A 27,272-nucleotide genomic window follows, 5' to 3' on the forward strand; every position below is an offset into this window, starting at 1 on the left:
GGGGAGTGTGTGTGTGTGTGTGCGCGCGCGCGCGCGCGTGTGCACGAATGGCAGGCGCGCGTCCACAGAGGAAGGCTCGCGCCCCTCACCCCCACCCGGCCCACCTCGTGGGCTGGGACCCGCCGGAACGTCAGCTCCAGCTCGGTGAAAGGCTGGACGAAGGGAAGTTCAGAGATGCCAAAAACCTGAAAGATGCTGTCATCGCCACCCCCTCCCCCCACTCCGGTCTGTGGCAGGTCCAGCCCCTCCCAGGCTGACCCAGATACATCCCCATTTGGGTCCGGAAAGGGAGGGGAGGGAAACAAGCACCGCGCCACCCACGACTCGGGAAGAGCGGGGCTCTGCGCCAGGGCTGCTCCGTATCGCTGGGCTGAGACCCAGGGGAAGTTATGCTTGCTCGGGGCCGGTGGTGAACTAGGGGAGGGGGGGGGGTGCGTTTCTGCTCCTTGTACGCATGCCCGCGGGTGGGGGAGGGGCGCGAGAGCAAAGCCCGGTGTGCGGAGTGCGCCTCTGTGCTCCCACTCCAAGAGGATCCTTCTCCGTTGAGGCCCAAGAGTGAGCCAAAATTTACCTCCACTGGCTTGCCTCACAGGTTTTTTTTTGTTGTTGTTGTTCACCCGTTGGGATGGAGAGAGATGGCTGACTCTGAGAGATCCTAACTTCCCTGCCCAAGTTTCTTATCCAATGGTAAATAAAGAGGGGTGTGGATGAGTACCTAGGGGAGGTAGGTATGCATGAGCTTCCTTCACGGAGACTGATAAAGGATCCTAAAAAAACCTCAACACAAAATCCCACCCATCCAGCACATCGTGTCCTTACAGCACAGGGGTTTTACAAGTGCGTGGATGGTGACCATCCGCTTAGAAACCCTTCCTCTCAGCCCTGGGAATTGGTGAGTGGCCAGCAGACCTGCCCTTCAGTTGATAGTACGGCCAGGGGAGTGACCTAAACCTAAAACAGGCCTCCTGGAAAAAGAATGGACCATCCTCGTAGCTAACGCAATCTGTCTTCATCCTGAAGAACACGAGGAAGCCCACATGTCAGAAAGCAGCTTTAGGCAGAAGGCTGACAAAGTTCAAGAGACTAAATCCAGATGTGAGAAAAGGTCCACCCAAACACCCCTTCTGACCTGTCTAGAGGCATCGGGACCAGATGACTTGTCTCTTCCAGATCTGTGATTCCATCTTTCTCCGACTCCACCCTTACTCACTTGTGACCATTACTGAGCTCCGTACTGTGTCTGCGACTATCCAGGGAGCCTCTAGTCCTTTCTCACTGGTACCCAATTCTTTTATGTGGTCCTTGCTTGGAAGATGAGATGTTAAGTAGGAGAGGTTTTGAGAAATGCTTGAGAAAAGTAGAAAGGAAGTTTTACAGAAAACCATTTCTTTCACCGTGACTTACAGTCTAATGAAGTTAATGAAGTACTTGCACGTAACTATAGACTAGCTGTATCAGATGACAGGAAAGAGAGTCCAGATGCCTCTGAATCTATTAATCTAATATTGGAGTGTTTGTTCCTTCAGTGACAAATCTCAGAAATGACTATAAAATTCATATACATTACTCAAAACCCAAGTCTCTTTTTGGAGATTAATATTGGTTTGCTTGTAACTCCAGTATAATATTGTAGCCAAATGAGTCAGTCTTAGTTAGAGCCATTGTTTGTCCAATCTCCCAGGGCAGAGAAAAGAACTAATTTACTACCAAACTATCTCCACCCCACCCTTTAAAAATGGAGTTACTTCTTCAACCACATAATCTTTCAGTCTGAACTAAACGCTGCAGCTTTCCTCCTCCCCCTCCTCCTCCTCCTCGTTCCCCTTCTTCTCCTCCTCCTGCTTTGCCAGTCCTGGGGCTTGAACTCAGGGCCTGGGCGCTGTGGACCACAGCACCACTGTTGGCAATGTGGTACCCAGGAATTGAACCCAGGGCTTCATGCAAGCACTCTACCACTAGGCCATGCTCGCAGCCCTATGAACTACCTTCTTAAGTTGGTGATTCCTGGTATAGATACTCACTAACCAAAAGAAACGTTTGAGTATCTGTTATTATGTGCACTTAGGTTAATGTGCACCAAAGATTTTTGTTCCTAGACCTGAGAAACTAACAGGTACCTGACTTATTTTTACCAAAAAGACTCATGATATTGGACAAAACCATAAGGCACATCTTTCAAGCACTGGACAGTGGGCAGAATACAGATGTGATCTTTTAGAGAAGGAAAATATATGAGGTGAGCTCCACAGTGAAACAATAAGTGTCCCTTCTATGTGAGCTCAAGAGTAGTAGTCTCCATAGATTAGGATAGGAAAGTATTGGGAGCTCTTGAAGCACCAGAAACTGGCAAGGTAGTATTCCTGAAAGAAGGTAACTATGAAAGTCCTCATAAGCCTTCATGAAGGCTATGAGTCCTTGGACAGAAAGCTGGGCTGAATACTAGACAAGACACTGGAAGGGCTAAATGAGATTGCATGTTGTGCAGGTGGAAACACTGAAATTTAGTTTGGTGAGTTAGAGAAACCTCCCTGACTGACTACTTTAGACATTCAGGTGTGGTGGTAGAAAGGCTTTTTTTTTTTTGTTCTTCCAGTCCTGGGCTTGAACTCAGGGCCTTGGACACTTTTTGCTTAAGGCTAGCGCTGTGCCCAGTTGAACCACAGTGTCCACTTCTGGCTCTTCCTGTACCAGGGAATCGAGCCCAGGGCTTTGTGCATGCTAAGTGAGCACCCTATCACTAAGCTACGCTCTCAGCCAAGACCAACTCTTAAAAGTAACAGTCATGCCTTAGTATAAAAAGGAGGACAAAATGAAAAATCCTGTTTCTTTATATTATAAAACCTAAGAATAGAAACAAACCAGACAGGATCAGAGGGATAAATAAAACAAAAGAAGCATCCAATAAGACAATATATTGGGCTGGGTTTAGCTCCATTGTAGAATACTTAACTAGCATGCCTGAGACTTAGAGTTTAATCCCCATCATTAAACAAACAATAGCACCTAATAAACATAATACAGACTCCCTAACATGTTTCATTAACAATAAAACATTAATAGGCAGGGAAATTTTTATTTTGCCAGTCCTGGGGCTTGAAGTCAGGGCCTGAACATTGTCCTTGGATACTTTTTGTTCAAGGCTATCACTCTGCCACTTGAGCAACAGCACCATTTCCGGCTTTTTCTATGTATGTGGTACTGAGGAATCAAACCCAGCTCTTCATGCATGCTAGGAAAGCACTCTACCACTAGGCCAAACTCCCAGCCCCTGGGTAAAAATTTTTTAAATGACACATACTCAAGAGAAAGCAGCCCTTACAAACTGACTCTGGGATTCCATGTTATGGCCTGAATATGAAAATTTCTTCACAGGCCCAAGAGATGAATGTTTGCTCTCTAGCTAGTGGTACCAATCACTTCTTCTGTCACACACTACTTAAGCTGTATTTCCACTTCTGGCTTTTTGGTGGTTAATTGGAGATAAAGTATCTCAGAGCCTTTACTGTCCAGGGTGGCTTCAAACCTTAATTCTCAATCTTGGCCTCCTGAGTAATTAGAATTACAGGTATGAGTCACTAGAATCTATCTTACACCTTCTCTTCTTTAAGTTGCTTATATCAGGAATTTAGTCACAGTGATAACAAACTAACATAGTCCAGATGTAGGAAATGGCAGAAAATAAATTTTAAAATAACTGTTATAAATATGTTCAATAGCTTGAAGGAAAACACTGTCACAGTAAACAAATAGAGAAAATCTCAGTGGAGAAATGGAAGCCATAAGAAACAGTTTTTTAGAACCAAAGTGCAATTATTTAACTTATGAAACTTGTAACTAAGTTATGTAATTTTGAAGAGCAGAGAGAAAAGATATTTACAATTAACAGTGATTCTGCAAAAAAGGAAAGAGAATATATTGAAATATCTCCTCACTTAGAAAACCAGAAGTGGGAGGCTGTGGCTCAAGGGGTAGGGTAGTAACCTTGAGATGAAGAGCTTAGGGACAGCGCCCAGGCCCAGAGTTCAAACCCCATGACCAAACCCTCCCCCCAAAAAGAAAAGAAACAAGAAAGAACTTTGTACAATAAACTGTAAAATTTTTTAAAATACTTGGAAAAAATAGGGAGATATATGATGGTCAACTTTCTACATTCCACTTAAAGTGATATAATGTTAGTTCTAAATACATTGTAAAAGTTTATGTATATATAACACTGATCCTTCAGAAACTATGTAAAACAAATACAAATAGGATGGGAATATAAATAGGTTAGGGTTAGGAAAGAGGATAGAAAATTCTAATGAATTAATGCAAGTGAATTTGAAGTTGAAGTAGATAATTCAGTATCAAGGTAGGCATCTAAGTAAAAAAAAGCTTGCATAGAATGAGGGAAATAAGTTGTAAAAGGATCAGTTTACCAATAATACATATTCCTAAATATGTATATACCAAAACAGTCCTTGATTTATGAAGCAAAAACTGACAGAACTAAAATGTACAATTATAACTGAAGAAGACAGCACTCTTGTCTTAGCAATTGAGACAATACTGAAAATACCATCAATTTATACTATTAATTCATTGAATATTATTGACTGGACACTACACATTCTGTTCAAAAGCACATGAAATAGTCACTTGGATAGAATATATTCTAGGTAATAAAACCTTAACAAATTAAAACAGGCAAAATGTATTCCAGGAACATAATGGAAGTAAATGAGAAATCAATAAGAGAAAAGAGAACAAGAGAAAGCTCAGAATTCTTGAAAACTAAACAACACACTCACAATAATCTATATGTCACTGGACAAGCCTTAGCTATATCAGAACGAATTTGAATGGAATATAAATATATTATATGAAACTAATATAGAGGATCCATATATTATATGGATCTAATATAGAGTCTAATAAGTTAGAAATACATATTGTGTCCTAGATAACAAACAAAAATAAAGTATTCAGTTTTCAGTTATTAGTATAGAATAAACGTCCCTAAAACCTAGTGTTTTAAAACATATAATTCTTATTACTCTTGGTTCTGTGGACTACACTTAGGATTGGGATTTATGCCTGAAACCATCAAATAGCCTAGTGGTTTCAGTTGGGATTGGGCTTAGCAGACAGTTTGGGCTGAAGAGCCCATGTGGCTATTATATATTTGTATCTGGCACTTCTGTGATCTGCATTCCAGTCCTGGGGTTTGAACTTGGGGCCTGAGCACCGTCCTTGGATTTTCTCAAGGCTAGCACTCTACCACTTGAGCCACAGTACTACTTCTGGCTTCTATGAATGTGTACTGAGGGACTGAACCTGGATCTTTGTGCATGGTAGGCAAGCACTCTACCACTAGGCCAAACTCCTGGACCCAAATAATGTCGATTTTTGTTTTTGTTTTTTTAAATTGGTGGTAGGGCTTAAACTCTGGAGCCTGGGCACTGTCCCTCAGCTCTTTAGCTTAACACTAGTGCCCTACCACTTGAAACCACAGCGCCACTTCCTGGACTGTTTATAGGCTGGCTTCAAACTTCTGGTCAGAGGAAATAAAAGTTACCCAAAGTAGTTAAGAACTATTATTTGAATCTCATCTATGTGGCCAGTGGATATGGATCACTTTATTTTTTTTCATATATTTTTATTGTAATTAATAGAAGGGTTACATGCTATTTGCCAGATGGTGCATTAATTCCCATACATTGATACCCTTTCACATGTCTTGGTCCCCATTTCCCTCCCCCCCCCACTCCCAATCCTCATCTTGTTTTTCCCCGTTCCCTATCCAATTTCAGATAACCAAATACAAATATATCCGGTATATCAGGTAACAAAGTGAGATACTGTAACAATATGAGATAACCAAGGGACAGCAAAAGAGATGAGAGATAATATAGTATCTTAAGAACAACAATCATTCATTATATGGCTTATGTTTCTATATCCTAGAGATCCTTTCATTTAGCGTCCTACTATATGGCCTTTTGTATCAAGGTTTTGCTCTATTGCAAATCTCTGCTAGGAGAGCCCAAGATTTCTACTGATTATGACCAATGAGGGAAACCATTGAGCTTAAGGTCCTTTGAGTCTGGCTTACTTCACTTAATATGATTTTTTCCAAGTATTTCCATTTCCTAACAAATGGGGCAATGTCATTCTTTCTGACAGCAGCATAGAATTCCATTGTGTATAAATACCACATCTTGTTGATCCACTCACCACCTGAGGGACATCTAGGTTGGTTCCATATCTTTGCTATGGTAAATAGTGCTGCAATGAACATTGTTGTGCTGGTGGATTTAGTATGTCTTTGTTTCTGGATGATTGGGTAAATGCCAAGTAGTGGAATTGCTGGGTCATAGGGGAGCTCTATGTTTAGTCTTTTCAGGAACTGCCATACTGCTTTCCATAGTGGTTGAACGAGTTTGCACTCCCACCAACAGTGTAGTAGTGATCCCTCCTGGCCATATCCCCTCCAGCATCTGTTGTTATTAGTTTTCTTGATCCTGGCCATTCTAACTGGAGTGAGGTGGAATCTTAGAGTTGTTTTGATTTGCATTTCTTTTATGACCAGAGATGTTGAGCATTTCTTCATGTGTCTATAGGCCATTTTTATTTCTTCTTCATAGAAAACTCTCTTTAAGTCTTTGGCCCATTTTTTAATGGGATGGTTATTACTCTGGAGATTAGTTTTGGATTGATTCAATTTTTTGAGCTGTTGAGGCCTTTGTCTGTTGTATGGTTGGTGAAGATCTTCTCCCACTGTGCAGGCTTCCTAATTAGTTTACTAGCTATGTCCTTTGCCATATAAAAGTCTGCAGTTTAATGCAGTCGATGTAGATCATTTTAAAAATGCACTGTGCTTCTTCTCTGTCTCTGTCTCTCTCTCTCTTCCATCCCCTACATCTCAATTCAAATGACATTTGCTTAATATTGAAGATCTTGTCATCTAAACAATTTTCAGGTGGAGATAAGTTCCTCATGTGTTGATTATAAAATGTACACAGAAATGTACACATTGACTTGGAACAGTCATGACAATTCAGGAAAAAAAGAAGTTGGGAGATTTATATTATGGTTATTAACAGTGAATGGCTTAAGAGCTGTAATAAGTAGGGTAAAGATGGTTTGTTGTAAAAGTACTCAAGCAAATAAAACATAATAATGATCCCCAAAGTAGAAACTTATAAATAGGTCCAATTCAATTTTTAGCAAATATGCAAATATGTTTTAACAAAGAAGGAAGATTCTTTCAATATGTGGCAATAGAGCAACTGGGTATCTACTGGACAAAAATCAATCTTGAATCCTATCTCCTATAATTAAAAAATAAATTGATAGTTTACAAACCTGTATACAAAAGCTAAAATGTTAAGTTTTAATAAAACCCAGGAGAAAAATCAATGACCTTCATATAAGCAAAATCTAAAAAAGAACATAAAAAGTGTGACGGAAAAGTGAAATATATTAATCTTAACCAAAATTAAGAAATTTTGCTCATGAAGACATTCTTAAGGAAATGAAATAGTGAGATCCATATTAGGAGAACCCATGTGTAACACTGTATTCAACAGAGCACCTTTATCCTTAATCTTAAAAAGCTATCATTTTAAAAGACACTAATTGCAACAGATATTTCACAAAAGAGGTTATTCAGATGTCTGAAAAGTACAGCAATGACGTACAAGTAAAGCACTTTCCTGGTTTGGAGTTTTAAGGAAAGGGTTCTATAAACTACAACATCCCTTTAATTTCCAGCTGGTGTTGTATAGTTAAAATATAAAACTGGGCATGGTGGCTCATGCCTGCAATCCTAACTACTCAAGAGGATGAGATCTGAGATTATGGTTCAAAGCCAGCCCAGGAACTAAAGTCTCCAGAGTCCTTGAGACTCTGATCTCCAATTATTTACTAGAAAACAGGAGGTGGTGCTATGCTCAAGGGGTAGGGCAGTAACCTTGAGCTGAAAAGATTAGGGACAGTGCCCAGGCCCAGAGTTCAAGCCCCACAACCGACTAATAAATACAATTTTAAAACAAATATCATATTCAGCCTTGTGGCTTGAGGCCTATTTTCCTGCTGATGGGTTTTTAGGAAGGTATTGATTAGAGAAAGACCTGACCTAATCATGGAAGTATTCCTTTTTTTTTTTTTTTTTTTTGTGGTCATGGGGCTCAAACTTTGGTCCTGGGCACTGTCCTTGAGCTCTTCAACTCAAGGCTAGTGCTCTACCACTTGAGCCACAGCGCCACTTCCAGTTTTCTGGTAGATAATTGGAGATAACAGTCTCATGGACTTTGGTGCCTGGGTTGGCTTTGAACAATGATCCTCAGATCTCAGTCTCCTGAGTAGCTAGGATTACAGGCAAGTATACCAGTACCCATCTGAGAATATTCCTTTGATTTATAATATGATGGCACTATTGCGAAGTAATGAGAAGTAGAAAGTGCGGGCCTCATTGAAGGAAAGTAGGCCACTGGGGCAGAGTTTGAAGGTTATATCTGGTCCCCACTTATTTCCTTGGTTTCCTTCCTGTCCACCATGAGGTGAAGAATTTTATTTGCCATACACAGGCTTCTTTGCCATAAACACATTATTAACTGCATGGGGTTATATGTTCATGGACTAAGCCTTCTGAAACCATGAGCAAAATGAACATTTCCTTGTTCTGTTAACAATTTTTGATATATTACAGTCATGTAAAACAACCCCTATAAATATTATAAATTTAAGCATAATCACTAACAATAATAAAAATTAATACAATAGGAAAGGAGAATAAAAGTAAACATCATAACAGAAGAAATAAGGCAGAAAAGAAGACATACCTTAAAAAACAAAAGCCATATATATCATATATATCAATATCAAATATCAAATATGTCCATAATGACAATATATGTAAATGAATCAAACTTTTCATCTCTATTTAAGGACAGGAATTAGAAACTATGCTTTGTTTAAAAAGTTACATGTTATGGGCCGGGAGTTTGGCCTAGTGGTAGAGTGCTTGCCTAGCATGCATGAAGACCCGGGTTTGATTCCTCGGTACCACATACATAGAAAAAAGCCAGAAGGCCAGAAGTGGTGCTGAGGCTCAAGTGGTAGAGCTCTAGCCTTGAGAAAGTCCAAGGACAGTGCTCAGGCCCTGAGTTCAAGCCCAGGACGGGCAAAAAAAAAGTTACATGTCATTTTAAAATATTGAGGAAACAGAATGGGGAAAAAGCATAACTATAAACATCAGACACATTGTTAAGGCAAAATTAGAGTTAAATAGGTTTATTACATGATGGAAGAGATATACTCTCAATACAAGTAAACATTTAAATTCCTAACAAAGCAGACTCAGATTTTCATAACAAGGTTTAACAAATACTAAGTTTTAACAACTGACAAGTGGATAATCTTAATTCAGCACATTTTTTTTTTTGTCAGTCACGGGGCTTGAACTCTGACCCTGGGCCCTGTCTTGAGCTCTCCAGCTCAAGGCTAGTGCTCTACCATTTGAGTCACAGCACACTTCCAATTTTCAGGCGGTTAATTGGAGATAGGAGTCTTGTGGACTTTTTAGTGTCCGAGCTGGCTTTGAACCGCAGTTCTCAGATCTCAGCCCCCTGAGTAGTTAAGATTACAGGCATGAGCCACTGTGCCCAGCTTCAACTTATTTTTTTCATATATTTTTTAATTGTAATTAGTAGGAGGGTTACATTATATTCACATACATTGATACCCTTTCTCATGTCTTGGTCTTCATTTCCCTCCCCCCACCACCGCCCCTCATCTTGTTCTCCTCCCTTCCCTATCGGACTTCAAATAACCAAATACGCATATGTACAATATATCAGATAACCAGGTGAAATATTGTAACAATATGAGATAACCAAGGGACAGCAAAAGAGATGAGAGATAACATAGTACATTAAGGACAACAATCATTTGTTATATGGCTTTTGTTTCTATATCCTGGAGGCCCTTTCATTTAGCGTCATTCTATATGGCCTTATTTATCTAGTCAATTTATTTTTATGAGGCAAGCATCTTGACAACAAAATTAAACAAGGATAACACAAAGAAGGAAATACTTTAATAACATTTATGGTTAAAAATGTAAATGTCAGAAAAAATTTTAATGTCAAAAATATATTTAACTATGTATATGTAAATTATAATTAGGAAATTCAAGAATACTTCAATGTTTAAAAGAATTGGTCTATGTAATTTAACATAAATACAAAAAGGGGAACATGATTATTTCAAAATATATAGAACAAATATGCATATTCATTTATATGAATTGCATATTTAAGGAATTAAGAAAACATTCACTGAAAAGAATTTACCAGATCTACAGCAAATATGATACTTAATAACAAAATATTAGTTCTCAAAGTAATGAAACAAGGACATTCATTAGAAATCATTATTATTAATTATGGGACTGAAATGTTACAGTATCCTGATAAAAGAAGGAAATATAAAATGAAAAGAGATACATTTTTCAATATTTTTAGATTATATGAACATCTGCATAGAAAGCCTCAAAAGTATCAGTGGAGAGGTGGGGAGTTTGGCCTATTGGTAGAGTGCTTGCTTAACATGAATGAAGACCCAGGTTCGAGTCCTCAGTACCACATACATAGAAAAAGCCAGAAATGATGCTGTGGCTCAAGTGGTAGAACTCTAACCTTGAGAAAAAAAAAAAGCCCAAGGACACTGCTCAGGCCCTGAGCTCAAGCCCCAGAACTGGCAAAATAAATAATAAATAAATAAAAGTTTCAATGGACAAAACTACTGGAATGCCTAAGATAGCTCATCAAGACTAATAGATTGAAGAGCAACTGTAGTAATAAATCCTATTTCCAACAGTTATAAGCAACTGGCAAATGTATATTTAATATTACATTGATATTGTGCTACTACATATTAAGAAATTTTATGAAATCCCAGTATTTGAAACAGTATATTAGGATAAACAGATAATAAAATGTAAGATTCTGACACAAATCCATATGTACATGACAAAGTAGGTGTAGGAAATAGGCATAATTCAAATCAATGTAGAAGTGATGATTTATTTAATGAGAATACCAGGAAAACTGCTTTTGAAATAAGGAAAGAAATGCAATCAGGCTGGTATTATATGTTGTGTACAACACTAAACTTCAGATATATTAAGGGCCAAGATCTGGAACACATAAAGTAAGAAAATATAAGTAGATTCATCAAGATCTCATCTTAAAAGAAGGTAATAAATGACAGTCAAGGGATATTTCAAGTATTTAAAAAGAGTTCACTGTAAACATCTATAGTTATATTTTTATAAAGAAAATGGCTAACTACTAATCAAGAAAGTATAGAATTCAACTTTGATTTAATCAAATAGAAGGAAATTTCAGTCGTTTAATATTAAGAGTTGGAATGCCGTGAAGGTAATAAACAGCTATGTACTGCTGGTATGTCCATAAATTAAATCAATTTTTCCAAGAGCCATATAGCAGTGATTCAGTCTTACTCTCACCTGGAAACAGATGGCAGGATAATTCAATGAGGATGGATTTATAAAGAGACTAAGGTGTGAGCCAAGGAGCTGTTACCACCCTCAGACAATGGGGACAAGGGGGAAGAAAGTAAGGCTTTTGGAACCTGGAAGGAAAATCTTGTAGACACTGTCTTGAGAGAAATGCCCTCAGTTAAGGGGTACATACATGACCTAAGAAATCTTGCAGGGAAGGATCTATGTAAATAAATACTTGAACAAATAACCATATCACATTTCCCATCACATATTTTGTTGGGGTTTCTCACTGGATAAACTCAACCAGCAGCTGTAGGCTCATTTGTGTAGTTCATAAAATTGGCCTTCCAGGGTGAAAAAGGCTTAAGAAAGAAGCTTTGGGAGAGGCAAGATATGTCCTACAACTGCTATTCCACTGCTAAACGCAGCAGGAAAACTGTGGTAGACACATGCAGGTATATACAGAAGACTGTTGAGAAAACTAAGTAAAAGATAACTCAAAATTTTATCAGCAAGGGACTAAAGGCAGGTACATATGTGATATCATAACTTTTAGCTTGTTTTAATACCATAATTGGTTTAATAAAGTAAGTCACAGACAAGTAGCTTCTGGTTTAAACCTGTACCTTATTACACATCTTTACATTTGCTTATCATAGTTTATTGAAAAGGGAGAGGAAAAGTCTTACCAGATAATTTATTTATTTATTTATTTATTTTTGCCAGTCCTGGGCTTGAGCTCAGGGCCTGAGCAATGTCCTTGGACTTTCTCAAGGCTAGAGCTCTACCACTTGAGCCTCAGCACTACTTCTGGCTTTTTTCTATGTATGCGGTACCAAGGAATCGAACCCGGGTCTTCATGCATGCTAGGCAAGCACTTTAACCACTAGGCCAAACTCTCGGCCCAGATAATTTATTCTTTACTTATCTTTTAGCTCCTGTTGTTTTGGATTCTGAATATATTTCTGTCAGTTTAGAGAATTTAATTTTTTTTTTGTTTCTGTTTTTGTTTGTCTGTTGTGGGGCTTCACCTCTGGGCCTGGGTGCTGTCCCTGAGTTCTTCAGCTCAAGGCTACCTCCATACTCCTAGAGCCACAGCCCCACTTCCCATTTTCTAATAATTAGTTGGAGATAAAAGCCTCATGATTTTTAGTGCCTGGGCTGGCTTTGAACTGCAATCCTCAGATCTCAGCCTCCTGAGTAGCTAGGATTACAGGCATGAGCCACCGTGCTGCACTTGAGTTTAAGGTTTTATTTTTTTGTGGGTCATGAGCTGGAACTCGGCCTGGGCACTGTCCCTGAGTTCTCCTGCTCAAGGCTATCACCCTACCCCTGGAGCCACAGCCTCACTTCCCATATTCTAGTGATTAATTGGCCATAAGAGTCTCTCAGTGTTTAGTGCGAATCACTGATCCTCAGATCTCAGCCTCCTAAGTAGCCAGGATTACAGGAGTGATCCCCACCCCCCACCACGCAGGTGAATTTAGGTGTTTTTAAGACCAGGTAATCTAGCTCAGTGTTAAAAATATGTGCTTAGCATTCACAAGACCCTGTCCTTGATTGTAAGCATTGCAGGGATGGTGATGAAGAGAGAAAAAGAATAAGAATTAAAGTGCTTTTTAAAAATTATATGCTATTATTATAGAAAATACTAGTTTTTGCAACTTGAGAAATCACATTTCCCTCTTTTTTTTTTGCCAGTCCTGGGCTTGAGCTCAGGGCCTGAGCAATGTCCTTGGACTTTCTCAAGGCTAGAGCTCTACCACTTGAGCCTCAGCACCACTTCTGGCTTTTTTCTATGTATGTGGTACCAAGGAATCGAACCCGGGTCTTCATGCATGCTAGGCAAGCACTTTAACCACTAGGCCAAACTCCTGGCCCAATCACATTTCTCATATAGAGTAATTTTTTGTTTAATGAACTATACTACTTTTATTATAAATGTTAATGGTAGAAATTACATTCGTTGTCATTTATTGTTTATATCTTTTGTAAGAATCTTTTATATGCTCTGTAGTTTACTTAACTCTTAATCCTATAACTTTCATTATTAAATTGATTGTTTATTATATTAGCTAAGTGATAGGTATATAGTAAGTGCCCAATAAAGGCTAATTGTTTTACTGTGGCTGATGGTTTTCTAATGCTAGTGGCAGACGGAAATTAGAATTCAGGTCTGTCTGGCCCCAAGTTTGCTTAAAATGCCAGAATCATTTCCATATTAATGCATTTAATACCATAACCAAAAAAGCTCAGTATTTTGATTTTTCAGACTGGGAGCCAAATTTTATATTCTATGACTTATGCAAGGGCATTGTTGGTTGATGGTAGAAATGGCTTCCTTGAAAGGCACGTTATGGTTGATTTGCATATAGGACACTTACTGAGTCTAAGAGAAGGCAGTAAACATGTTTAAGTATAGGTAAATGAGCTGTGGCAGAGCTCTAATGCCTTTACCAGTCACTGCCACTCGTGGTGAAATAGTTATTCAGATGTCTAGGCTAGGTGCCAATCTCTATACATTAGCCATTATATCACTATGTTCATTGGTCATTCCTGGGAATACGATATTCAGAAACCTGTAGTGAAGGGAACTCTCAAAGGAGACTGGCAGATAAAGATTGTCTGTTCACTGAATTCCTGATAGCTGGGAAAATGTCCTGGTAGCTGGACATTTGGGGAGGCACATCACAAGCCCATTTCAAGATACTTTAAGGAAATGAAATACACATGGTAGTTCTTACACATTTTTGCATTACCATGAGCATGATAGTTACACTTTTTACCATAAGCATGATAGATACACTTTAGTTGTGTTGTCTAAGAAATATTTCAGGTGTTTTAATTAATCTTATTTTGGGGATAGGAAAAACAGTACATATGCCAACACCAAATATTGGTTTACTTGAATAAATCTTGGCTGTATGGTAAATTGCCCTTATATCTGGTCTAAATCTCTTATAAAAGATTTCACATATAAGGAACTTTGCAAATTTTCCCTTTGTTTAGGTTGTTTTTGTAGGAAGGTTGTATGTTGAGATTAAACCCTACTCATACAGGCAACTTAAACAGAAAATTCCTTATATTCTCTAATCTGAAGTAGATAGTATCTTGAAAGTTCAAACCCTTAACACCAGTCTCTTATGTGTATATATGTATGTGCATTCTATTGTGTGCATGTATGTATTCTATTGTTTGTGTGTACTTTATTGTATGTGTGTATTCTAGTGTGTGTGTGTGTATATTCTATTGTGTGTATGTGTATTCTATTATGTGCATGCATGTATATTATATTGCGTATGTGTGAATATTCAATTGTGTGTATGTGTATTCTATTATGTGTGTCTGTGTATATTCTTTTGTGTTATGTATGTGTATTCTATTGTGTATGTATGTGTATTCTATCGTGTATGCATTTTAGTGTGTGTGTGTATTCTATTGCGTGTGTATGTGTATTCTATTGTGTGTGTATTCTACTGTGTGTATTCTAATGTGTGCGTATTCTATTTTGTGTATGCATGTGTTCTACTGTGTGTGTATTCTAGTGTGTGTATATGCATGTGTATTCTATTGTGTGTATGTGTATTTTTTTGTGTGTATTCTATTATGTGTATGTTATGTATATTCTACTGTATATGTATGTGTGTGGATGCATGTACACACTACCACTTGGGCCATGCCTCAAGTCTGGGATTTTGATGGTTACATGAAGATGAAGCCTCACAGTTCCATGCCCAAACTGGCTTCAAACCCCATTCCTCTAATTCCCAGCCTCCTGAGTAGCTGGGATTATAGATGTGAGCCATGAACACCTGGCTCTTGCTGTTTATATTAGTAACAAAAGTATTTATGGGTTTTTTTTGCCAGTTGTGGGGCTTGAATTTAGGGCCTGAGCACTGTCCTTGGACTTTTTTCTCAAGGCTAGAGCTATACCCTGGAGCCACAGCACCACTTCTGGCTTTTTTCAATGTATGTGGTGCTGAGGAATTGAACCTGGGTCTTTGTGCATGCTAGGCAAGCAGTCTACCACTAGGCCAAACTCCCTGCCCCCTGTATTTAGGTTTTTTGATTTCAGATAAAGTATGTTTTATATGTATATTCCATTTTTTCAAATACTAAGCAGTCAGTAATTATTTAAATGACCTGATACTTCATTGCAAGTGAGTTTACCAAAATTCACAAAGTACTGGCAACAACTAAGAATTAAAAATAACTCATTAAATATCTGAATGGGATATTAACAGTAAAGTCAATCATGAGAGGCTCAATTTTGTCTAGGCATTAAATTTCATAATTCAAAATGGAGTCCATTTCTGAGGATGTCATTATTCATTCGGTTTGACAATCTGTTTTACAAATGATGAAGATGACCGAGGGAAGGGACAGGCTAATGACAAGGCTAAAATCAAGGACAACTGCTTTGTTTTACTGACTGTATTAAAGAGATTAAGGATTGCGAAAAATGGCAGCTTACAACTATAGGCAGGGACTTCAAAAAGGAAAAAAAAAAGAAAAAAGATCAATGTGTTCGATACCTAAAAATAATCATTCATAGCCAGGTACTGGTGGCTCATGCCTGTAATCCTAGCTACTCAGGAGGCTGAGATCTGAGGATTGCAGTTTAAGGCCAGCCTGGACATGAAAGTCTATGAGATTCTTATCTCCAATTAACCATCAGAAAACAGGAAGTGGCATTGTGGCTGAAGTGGTAGAATGCTAGCCTTGAGCTGAAGAGCTCAGAGACAGCACCTAGACACAGAATTCAAGCTCCATGACTGAAAAAAAAAAGAATCATTCATTTAAGTGAATTTAATATAAATAATGTAAACAGTTATAACAGAGTAGTTCAGAAAAGGCAAATAATACTACCTAGTGAGGTTAGTTGGTCCAGAGGTAAGTGTCACTCTGTAAATACCTTTTTTCAAAAGTATCAAACAGTACTAAAAACTTATTTTGTCCACAGGACTGATAAAGACAATCAGAATTTACAGGTAGAAAAATATAAGACAATACTCAAACAGCTTAGAATTAATTTAGTAACTAACATGTGTCACACAAGTTCAGTATAACATTTTTATTGGCACTTGAAATAAATGTTATTACTCACTGGAGGATGTGCCAAAAAGAAAATCCCCACCCTACTTCCACCCCCACAGAGCTACAAATGATTATTTATTAAGCAGTGACAGAGAGACTTGGAGTGCAAAACAGGAGTCATCATGGTTATCTGGAATCTTTAAGAACCCAAATAGTTGTCATCATATTATAAAACTATAAACTAGAACAACTTCCTAGTTTAAAAAATCTCATTTGTGATCTGGAGATTTGAAACTTACTGGATTCATTTTTGAGTGATAATCTGTTCAAATTTAAATAACTCATTTCCTGTATTGAGTAAATTTAATTTATTTAAAGTATGGTTCAGTTGAAATACTTTACATAAGCAGGATTTCAAAATTTTCATCCATTCTCTAAGGTGAATGCAACTTGGTTAAACATAGGCAATCTTCTCCTTTTGTTCCCAATATACTTTAGGTGCTCTTCAAATTTTCAGCATTTCATAATATTAACATAAAGCTTCTATAAAAATATTCAGCTACAGGCCAGGAGTTTGGTCTAGTAGAGTGCTTACCTAGCATTCACAAAGACCCAGGTTAAATTCTTCAGACCACATCCATAGAAAAATTTTGACCTAGTGGTAGAGGTGCTTAGCTAGTATGCACAAAGACCCAGGTTTGATTTGTCAGTACCACATGTACAGAAAAAGCCAGAAGTGGTGCTGTGGCTCAAGTGGTAGAGCTCTAGCCTTGAGAAAGCCCAACAACAGTGCCCAGGCCCTGAGTTCAAGCCCCAGGACTGACAAAAAAATTCAGCTAATGTTTCAGGCTTTTCAGAAAGATTCATGCTCAGTGTTCTAGGTTCAGCATTATAATAAACACAAAGCATGTATTCCAAAAGTATTGGTTAAGGGGTTTAGTATCAGAATGGTAATAGAAACTCCTATGAGTTCACTTCCCAAAGAAACAAGTGAAGCTAGAGGAAACAATGCAATTATAACCATTTAGTCTGTAAAATGTCCTTAGAGACAAGTGCAGAAGCATTTAAGAGTATCTCTTTATACTCAGCTCTCAAAACATGGTTACCAAATCTCATCTGAAGGGGTAGGCTATGAGCTTTACTGGTGGCAGACTCTGAAGTTAAGAACCTAAATTCTGGTGAATATGGCTGAAAAGTCAAGGACTCCTTCCTTCCACTGAGCCCCATAAGGTAGGGACAAACCCTCCCTGTCAAACTGAAATAAAAATTGTTTTTTTTTTTACTTGCTAATGATCATTTATTGAACAATTTATCATTTTCTGTGAATAAAAGAGAAAAATATTCTTAACCTCTAGATTCAGTACATAGTAAAACTCATTTTCTCAAACAGTTCTACAGCAAGAGAAACCCTTTGTTACTGAGTTAGGATAAGGAAAACTATAACTAACAAATTTCTTAAAGCACATGAGACCATTTCACAGTCCTAGAAGGCACACATATTTCCTATCAAAGTAATGCATTTAAGCATTTCATATTTTAAAAAGACAAAACTGTACAGAATAGAAAAAAATGTACATTTTAGGGGCTGGGAGTTTGGCCTAGTGGTAGAGTGCTTGCCTAGCACGCACAAAGACCTAGGTTCGATTCCCTGGTACCACAAACATAGAAAAAAAAAAAAAAACAGAAATGGTGCTGAGGCTCAAGTGGTAGAGCTCTAGCCTTGAGAAAAAGAACCCAAGGACAGTACTCAGGCCCTGAGTCCAACCCCAGGACTGGCAAAAAAAAAAATGTACATTTTATCTATTAAACACATTTGTAACTTTTATAATTAGATACAGTAGAACCTAGTTAATATTCACATCTAAAGAATTATCACCCAATTTAATGAAATGGACAAATAACGGTTCATTTATTTCACAAGGTTAATAAAAAGTTAAGTAATTCAAAGTAGATCAGTTAGTCTTGGAGCTAATATTGTAAGATAAAAGGTATGGGCAATATCAATTTTTAGGACATAAAAATACCACTCAGGAACAAGGAAAATAGCCTAGGGTAGAGTGCTTGCCTAGTATGAATGAAGCCCTGGGTTAGATTCCTTAGTACTACATTCACAGAGAAAGCTGGAAGATGTGCTGTGGCTCAAGTGGCAAGAGTGCTAACCTTGAGCAAAAGTACTCAAGGACAGTGTCCAGGCCCTGAGATCAAGTCCCAGGACTGGCAAAAACATCACTCAGAGATAAGTATGAGTGACCACAATCAGTGTTCATCATTCAAGTTACCCTGAATGATATGTATCACTGTAGGAGAAGAACTTCATGGACACAGAACCGTGACCATAAATCAATATATTCACAAAATGCATTTAGTGGGGACATTAGGTAGGCAGGCTATAACAAAGCAAGGACATCTTTCTATAGATTCCAGATGTTATATTCCAGTACTGTTAGCTATAAGGTGAGTGAGGCTAGAGAGCTGCTAAGCTTAGATGTTCAAAGATTCGTATGTAATAGTCATAAGGATATTAGGTCAAAGATGATGAAAATAAATGGGCACTAAAAGGGTTAAAGATAATTTGGGCTCTCTACCTACAAATTTTCTTTCCAAAATCAGGATTTTTTGCTTAGCCAAAGCTACTACAGCCATCAGATTATCAATGTTGTGGCTCACGCCTGTAATCCTAGCTACTCAGGAGGCTGAAATCTGGGGATCACAATTCAAAGCCAGCCCAGGCACGAAAGTCCATGAGATTCTTATCTCCAATTAACCACCAGAAAATAAGAAGCGGCACTGTGGATCAAGTGGCAAAGCATTAGTCTTGAGCTGAAGAGCTTAGAGACAGTGCCCAGACCCAGAGTTCAAGTCCCACAACTGACACAAGAATAAATTTAAAAAAATGAAAAACTTCAACTTCGCCCCTCACACATGGCAAGCCAAGAATATTAAGGTCCATACTGTCTTTGTTCACAGCTTACTCACAGGGCAGAGGCTCCATGCTGTGAGAAGCAGAGTTGACTACAGGCTATTGCTTCACTCAGCACCAAGAGCAGTGGCTGAGATATTTTACTCAAGGAAAAAAGCTGTTTATAAGAAAAATGGCATTCAATAGCTTAACGGTCAATTTTAACTGACAAGAAAAACAAACCTTGAAACGATCAGTGAATGCAAACATAAATGGCTAAAAATCATGTAAATTGATAAAGGAAACAGCTAAGACATGTGTAGGACACTTTAAGTATAATGGGAGAACTAGAAATGAGCTTAAAAGAGAAAAATATTCAAAGAAATAATGGCTTAAAATTACCTCATGTTCAGCACTTTCTAGCTAGTTTCTCCTAACCTTTCCAAATTCCTCTCACAAACCAGTCCTAAAGCCTTCCATTCATAGCCAGGAATAGTCTTAGATTTGGATCCATAACCCACAGCAATGACTGTGAAAAAATACGTAAGTAAAGCAAGCCAGGTGCTTGTGGCTCCGGCCTGTAATCCTAGCTACTGAGGAGACTGAGATCTGAGGATCAAAGCCAGCCTAGGCAAAAAAGTCTATGAGACTCTTCTCTCCAATTAACTACCAAAAAACTGTAAGTGGGGCTGTGACTCAAGTGGCAGAGTATTAGCCTTGGGCTGAAGAGGTCAGGGACAATGCCCAGAGTTCAAGCCCCATAATGGACCTAAATAAATAAATAAATAGGTTTATTTTGCTCAGTTTATAGTCTCTTGGCCCATTGTTTTAGGGCCTGAGAAGGCAAAATGCCAGGGGAGGGAAAATCTGCTGACCTCACAACAGGCAGGAAGTAGGCAGAACAATTAAGAAAGGATCAAGATACAAGACAGCCTTAAGTGCCGCCTTGACATTCCCTCCAACCATCAGCAAGGGCACCGAAGAAGAGTCTACGTTCACATATTCTGTGGGACTCTTTGTGACAAATAAAACACACTTTTTAGAATATAAAGAATATCAAAGTTTTATTTTGAATGTTATTCAGTTATCTTCTCACATTAAAGTATTATGGAATTTACTTCTTGATTGAAATGAACATAAAAATATAACAAAGTATTGATAACTCAAACTGGCAAATCACTTTCTAAAGAAAAACTGTGCTTTATGTTATCATAATTTTTCTTATAAAGTATAGGCAAAGAAATAAAGTTACTTTGTGCCAAAATGATTAAAAGTGATAGTAGGATAGTTTGAATAAGATGAATAGTTAACGTAAAACAAACATCTGGGTTATTTCCTCTGGAATGTTAGCTTGCAAATAAAAAGAAACAGCCCAAATCCACATACAGTAATAGCGGTCCACTTCAGAACTCTACTCTTCCATGTAGATACTTCTTCCACTAATGGTATATGAGTTGGATCATTTTCGCGTTCATTTTGCAGCTAATATTAAGGAAAAGAAAAAAAAGAGTTAAAGTATAATATGCTGAAAATAAAAGTGCCTTATATTTGCCAAAAAAAAGGTTCTAGCTTAGTTCACTTAGTTCAGATAGAATTTAAGATTCTCATGAGAGATTTAAAGAGAATACATGTCTTGAAAGAGAGCTTTTTACCAGCATGCCATTACTATAAATTATTAGTTTTATATAAAATGCTTTCACAAACTATCACATTTTAAGTGTTTTTATGTGATTGAGATGAAGCTCCTTTAATTTCAGTTTAAACTTTTTATCAGTAAGAATTGACATTTCCTCTCTTCTGTATTAAATATCAGTGCTTTACAAAAGAAGTTTTTTGTTTTTTTGTCCTGGGCCTGGGCATTGTCCCTGAGCTCTTCAGCTCAAGTCTACAATCCTGCCCTTGGGCCACAGCCCTACTTTCTATTTTCTAGTGATTAATTGGAGATAAGAGTCTCCAGACTTTAGTGCCCAGGCTAGCTTTGAACAGCAATCCTCAGATCTTAGCCTCCTGACTAGCTAGGATTACAGGCAAGAGCCACTGTGCCTGGCTAAGAAGGAACTATTCTTATAGGAAGCAAACAATAGATGAAATTTAGCAAAAACTGGGAGATCAGAAACTAATGCTAGAAGTTTAATACTTTACGTAAGAGTTGCAGAAACAAGTATTACCCCAGTTTTAAGTAGTTCTTAAAAGTAGCACTTGCAACAGCCAAAGTACACAACAGATTTAGTTTCTAAATTCCCACACACAGAAATTTTGTGTTCAAGAAGCCTTTCCCAGTGTGCATGTGGGGTAGGAGGATTATGAGATGAAAGTAGAAAGAGGTGGCTATTTGGCTGGAACAGGAGAGGCAGAGAAAGCAGAAAGTAGAAGATTCTTGAAAGAATTTATTGAGTGAAATTTACTAGAAACATTCTGTCCTGGAGTGGTGATATAAATACTTTCAAACATTAGCAGGAACAACGACTTCTAAATTGTACAACATAAATATTTAATTTTGAGTCTGTGACATTAATTTTAAATTTATAACAGAAAATTGAATTTCAATGCTAATCTCATTACAACTATATTCTTGGTCTAACTTCCAAATGTCTTTATTCAGCAACAGATTCCTGTTTGACAATGATGCTCCATTTACAGAATCCTGAAGACAGTCATTCCTTTTATTAACCAATTACTTAGAAAGACCCTCTCTGACAAGAGCTGTCACTGTGCTGGTTTAAAAGAGAGTAATGTGGTGCTAAAGGCTAGCCTTGACCTCTCCCACCCTTTCTCTGTTACCCACATACACGTATATGTGATAACTCATATGCTTCTTTAAAAACCTTTAGTTATTATTGGTAAACTCTGAAAAGTCACAAGTAAAAAAAATAGGATTCCCAAACTTAGAATATCCTATTCTTCCCCAAAGTCTCATTCTTATGATTATTACTTGTCTGAGACTAAACTAGAAAAGTCAATCTATTAGTTTGCTCAAAAATTGACTTTTTTGACTAAAGAAATGCATATTTCATTATTGAATAAAAATTTATTTTCAAAGTTAATTCTTTTTTTTTTTTTGCCAGTCCTGGGCTTGAGCTCAGGGCCTGAGCACTGTCCTTGGACTTTCTCAGGGCTAGAGCTCTATCACTTGAGCCTCAGCACCATTTCTGGCTTTTTTCTATGTATGTGGTACCGAGGAATCGAACCTGGGTCTTCATGCATGCTAGGCAAGCATCAAAGTTAATTCTTATACAGAAACCAGTAAAGTCTAGGTAGAGAAGGTCACAGGAAAACAAAGCCCTTTCATAGCAAAGAAAGACAAACTATAGGTATACAATAACATAATTTTAGTATTTAATTGTATGCTGTAGAGCTGGTAAGTTTCTAAAGCAATGCTTATTATAATTTCATTCACTCCTTCTTCTCCTAAGCTTTCAGTTCAAATTGGAGAAATGAAGCAAATACATTAAAAAAATTTCTTACATTAAAAGTTGAGGCTTTGCAGAAAGTTTCTGTATACACAAATACTTGCAAATTTTTCTAGGATCTCAATAAAAAAATACACTAAGTAAAATCAATACTACTTTTCTTCAATTGTCTGAGATGATATGGAGATAGTAAAGACGAATGATGCTATAATTTTTATGCTTTCATCAAGTTCAGTTTCTGTATCTAGCTTGTACAGAATGGATACCTGACACACAGCAAAACTCATATATGTTCAACGTATAAATGCCACATTCAAGGCAGCTTCTAAGATGCCACGTTCATTGAAAAGGAACTTTTTCTAAAAATTCTGAATATATTGTTTATTTATCCATTTAAAATAATTTTCTCCCACTGTGATTTTATAGAATTTGCTTGATATTTTAAAACTATTTTATTAAACATGTCATAGTTAGAATAATAAAATATGTGAACCATGTATAAAAATTATTCTGAGGAAAATAATTTGATTAAATATTAAAGAAAATACTAAGTGAATTGCAGGTTGACACTATAAAAATTTAACAATCTAATGCTCAGGTCAGGAGTCACACACATTTTACAGTCCTTGGCTGCACATTATTATAACAAGTAAGCATATCCTAGTTCATTAAGCTATCCTCCTAGTGTATGGCATTTATGACACGTGACTATTTTAGAATAACCTATAGGTGAAAAATGTAATTCTTTTTATAAAGGTCCCAGATCATCTTGCTAAATTGAGATCGAAAGGGTTGTGCTATCAGATTCACATGAAGACATCTGTTTACTTAACTCTAACTAGAGACTATTACTAGAGTGATACATTTTTACTTGTTAATCAAAAACAGGAAAAACATAGTGTATTTAGTGTGCCTTTCTTTGATGATGAGTAATGTTTATTTCAGTGCATATTTCTTCCCGTGGAAACTGTCCCTTTTTCCCCTCTTTACTGTTTATTTTGATGCCATTTTCAAATTTGTTTCACTATCTAGCATTTTGCAAGTCATTTCCCTTAGTTCCTCCATTTTAATGTTTACATACCTTCTGAATTAAGTCTTTTAGTTTGCAGACTTCTTCACTCAAATTTTCAACGTTAGTAACAAGTTCTTCGCAAACTGAAGTAAAATTCCGTGGAGAAGCCCATTCTAGTACTATCTGTCAATATTTTCAAAGGTAGTATTTTAATGAATAGAAGTTTAACGAACAGAAACAACAACTTTTCGCAACTTTATATGCACAAAGAATATATACTATCTCTATATTAGATTGAAAATCCTTTTTTTCCTTTAGGGATAAATCTTGATGCCATATTATAGGTGAATAAATTTATGTAAACAATTGAGTCTACTAGCTAAATGTACTTTTCAGTTATAGCACTCTAAAATTTCCCATATTGAAATGAATATTACTAATATTTTAGTAATAATTCAATGGGAATTTTAAAATTAGTCAATTGAAACCATAGGAAAGCCTTCCAAAATTAAGTTTGCTTTCATTAAGTTACTATTTAAAGTTTCTTATTTATATCTACACTGAACAACTGATATAATTTTCCCAGATCAGTACTGTTTAACAAATGATCATGAATTTATCTGAAGTGTACTTCAGCATTCAAACTTGGTTCAGTGAATAAATTTTGTAGAATACCTTGTGGGAATTTACAGGTAACTCAGTAATGATATTCTGCACAGCTGTTATTAGATGGCCACACTGTTTATTTAATTTCAGAAGAAAGTTGAGAAACTCATCACCACTAAAGAAGGAAGAAAAACAGAAATCACTTGATAGCAATTTACTTCATTTTAATGGCTAGTTACTAAAATCTACTCACAAAACAACTTTTTCAAAAACAACTAAAATATAAAATATAAAATAAAATATAAAAGGAACTGAAATATGAACTCAGTATAAAAGAAAAACTTATCTCTAGTCTTGAGGGTCTCAAATTTTAAAATGGATCAAAGCACACAATTATTATTTAAACAACCATGAAGAAAGAAGACAAAAGAACCAAAAACTGGACATTTACTATGTTAAGGACACTCTACTAGTTTTTATCCTTATTTCTAGTTATTTGTGTCTTCATTTACATCTTTAATTCTTCCCCAAACCCTCAGCATCAATGACATGAGCCAAAACTCAGAAGAATTAGGTAAATATCAAACCGTAAGGCTGGAAGGGGAATTAAAAATACTTTATAAAGATGATACTTGAAGCTTTCCGCTGTGTAATAAAGGGAAGATTCTGGAAAATTAGTAAGTACAGAAGTATGGGAGTTGACTCTTTAAGGTTTGAATAAATTACCAATTATGAAGAAGTGATAAGAGAAAAGACTCTACATACACATTTATTAAATGATTTAACTTTTTTTTTTTTCTAGTTCTGGGGCTTCAACTGTCCTTCAGTTTTCTTAAGGCTAGCTAGAGCTCTACCATTTGAGCCACAGTATCACTTTCAGCTTTTTCTATGTATGTAGTACATTGGAATTGAACCTTGGTCTTCATGCATGCTAGGCAAGCACCCTACCACTAGGCCAAACTCCTGGCCCCTTTTTTCTTTCCCATTCTGGACTTGAACTCAGGGCCTAGCTGCTGTCCCTGAACTTCTGCGCAAGGCTAAATGTCTACCACTTGAGCCACAGCTCCACTTCCAGCCTTTTCTGAGTAGTTTATTGAAGATGTGAGTCTAATGGACTTTCTGACCTGTGCTGGCTTCACACCAGGAACCTCAGATCACAGCCTGAGTAGCTAACATTACAGGCATGAGCAACTGAGGCCCAGCTAACTTTTTAAAAAATAAATGCAAATAAAGAAAATGAGAAAAATCAGATTTTTACAAAAAAAACTTTATTCAGAGAATGGTATGGTATTAAAAAATACAAAAACTGGAACAAAAATACAAGCTTTAATAAAAGGTATATACTTCTAGAAAAGGTATTAAGAAACATGGCTTCGTATGTATGTATGTATGTATGTATGTATGTATGTATGTATGTATGTGTGTATAGTATATAAACTTATCAATTCATGTTGTGATGACAATAGCAAAATTATGTAATGAAAACAAAACTTTCTTGTGGTAATTTTCAGGGCCACTAAACACGGACTGGCAAGTTGTGTAAAACATGACTCTATACAATTGTAGATGTTTTTAGTCATTCAATAGATTATTTGATTAAATAATGTGTATGTGTTTAACTTAGCTAACCACTACTTAGCTCCTTGCTTTCAGAATAGTATATTTCCCATTCCAATGACATAGGCCTGGCCTTTATGACTTGCTTTAGCAAGTAAAATATGACTGGAAGTTATTGCATAATATTAGAACGTAAGTTAGAAGAGCACTGAATGGTTCTACTGCTTCATTTCTCTTTTCCCTTAACTTAGGGGTACAAGAGTCCTAGATTGGGGCTGTTCTTCCAGGCTGCTCTCTGAATAACAAAGAAAATAGCCACTACAGCACACCCATGACATAGGTAAAAACTTACTAGATTTCTAAGTTATTTTTTTTAACAGAAACCTAACACAGTATAAGCAAATTAATCTAACAGGTCATATTTAGAAATTCTGAAGTTTTAAGATAAAAATTTAAATCTGTAATAAAAGTATTGCAAATAAAGCTACTATGTGCTCAATGGAGACCTGAAAATAAATAATCAAGATTCATACCACTTAATGATACTAACATATTGTTTTCAGCAAGAATATTCTCTTTCTTTTCTTGCCTTTCCTCCCTTTCTCCCTCCCTTTTTCCTTTTCTCCCTCCCTTTTTCCTTTTCTCCTTCCCTTTTTCCCTCCCTTTCCCTTTCCCTTTTTCCCTTTCCCTTTCTCTTTCCCTTTCCCTTTCCTTTCTGTCCTTGGACACATTTTGCTCAAGGCTCACACTCTGTCACTTGAGCCACAGTGCCACTTCCAGCTTTTTCTGTGTATGTGCTTCTGGATTGAACCCAGGGCTGTGTGCCTGCTAGGCAAGCATGCTACCACTAGTCCATGCTCCTAGCCCTCAGCCAGAATATTTTCTAATGGTGCATATTTTCTTCCAGCACTTTTCCTATGGGTGTAAACAACTGCCAGTATATATCACATGACAGTTTACACTGTGCCTTTCATACTTATTGTATTTTAAATGAAACTGAATTTCAAGTTTTAATCATAGAAAAATAATTATATTGATGCAATCTAAGTCAACAATTTCTCTGAAACTATTTAGTTTCCAATTTGAGACTGTTTATTAATAATAGATATAAGAGAGATGCTTTTCATGAAATTTTCTAACTACTTAGATTTTTTTTTTGTGGGTCATGGGGCTTGAACTCAGCCTGGGTGCTGTGCCTGAGCTCTTCAGCTCAAGGCTACAGTCCTACCCTTGAGCCAA

General features: G+C 37.0%; 1 protein-coding gene across 1 annotated transcript in view; it reads right to left on the reverse strand.

Annotated features, from left to right (window-relative positions):
• Window positions 1–20,564: 20,564 nt before the first annotated feature.
• Window positions 20,565–27,272, reverse strand: part of Asz1 (ankyrin repeat, SAM and basic leucine zipper domain containing 1) — a 37,782-nt gene continuing 31,074 nt past the window's right edge. Inside the window, exons 11-13 of the mRNA XM_090332371.1 lie at window positions 24,546–24,651; window positions 23,940–24,053; window positions 20,565–20,930 (exon numbers count right to left, since the gene is read on the reverse strand). Coding sequence (XP_090188497.1) covers window positions 20,778–20,930; window positions 23,940–24,053; window positions 24,546–24,651 — 373 coding nt within the window. The 3' untranslated portion in view covers window positions 20,565–20,777. The remainder of the gene's footprint in view (window positions 20,931–23,939; window positions 24,054–24,545; window positions 24,652–27,272) is intronic.

This window comes from Megascapheus bottae, chromosome 5, assembly GCF_031878675.1.
Source record: "Megascapheus bottae isolate mThoBot1 chromosome 5, mThoBot2.hap1, whole genome shotgun sequence".
Classification (NCBI taxonomy): Eukaryota; Metazoa; Chordata; class Mammalia; order Rodentia; family Geomyidae; genus Megascapheus; species Megascapheus bottae.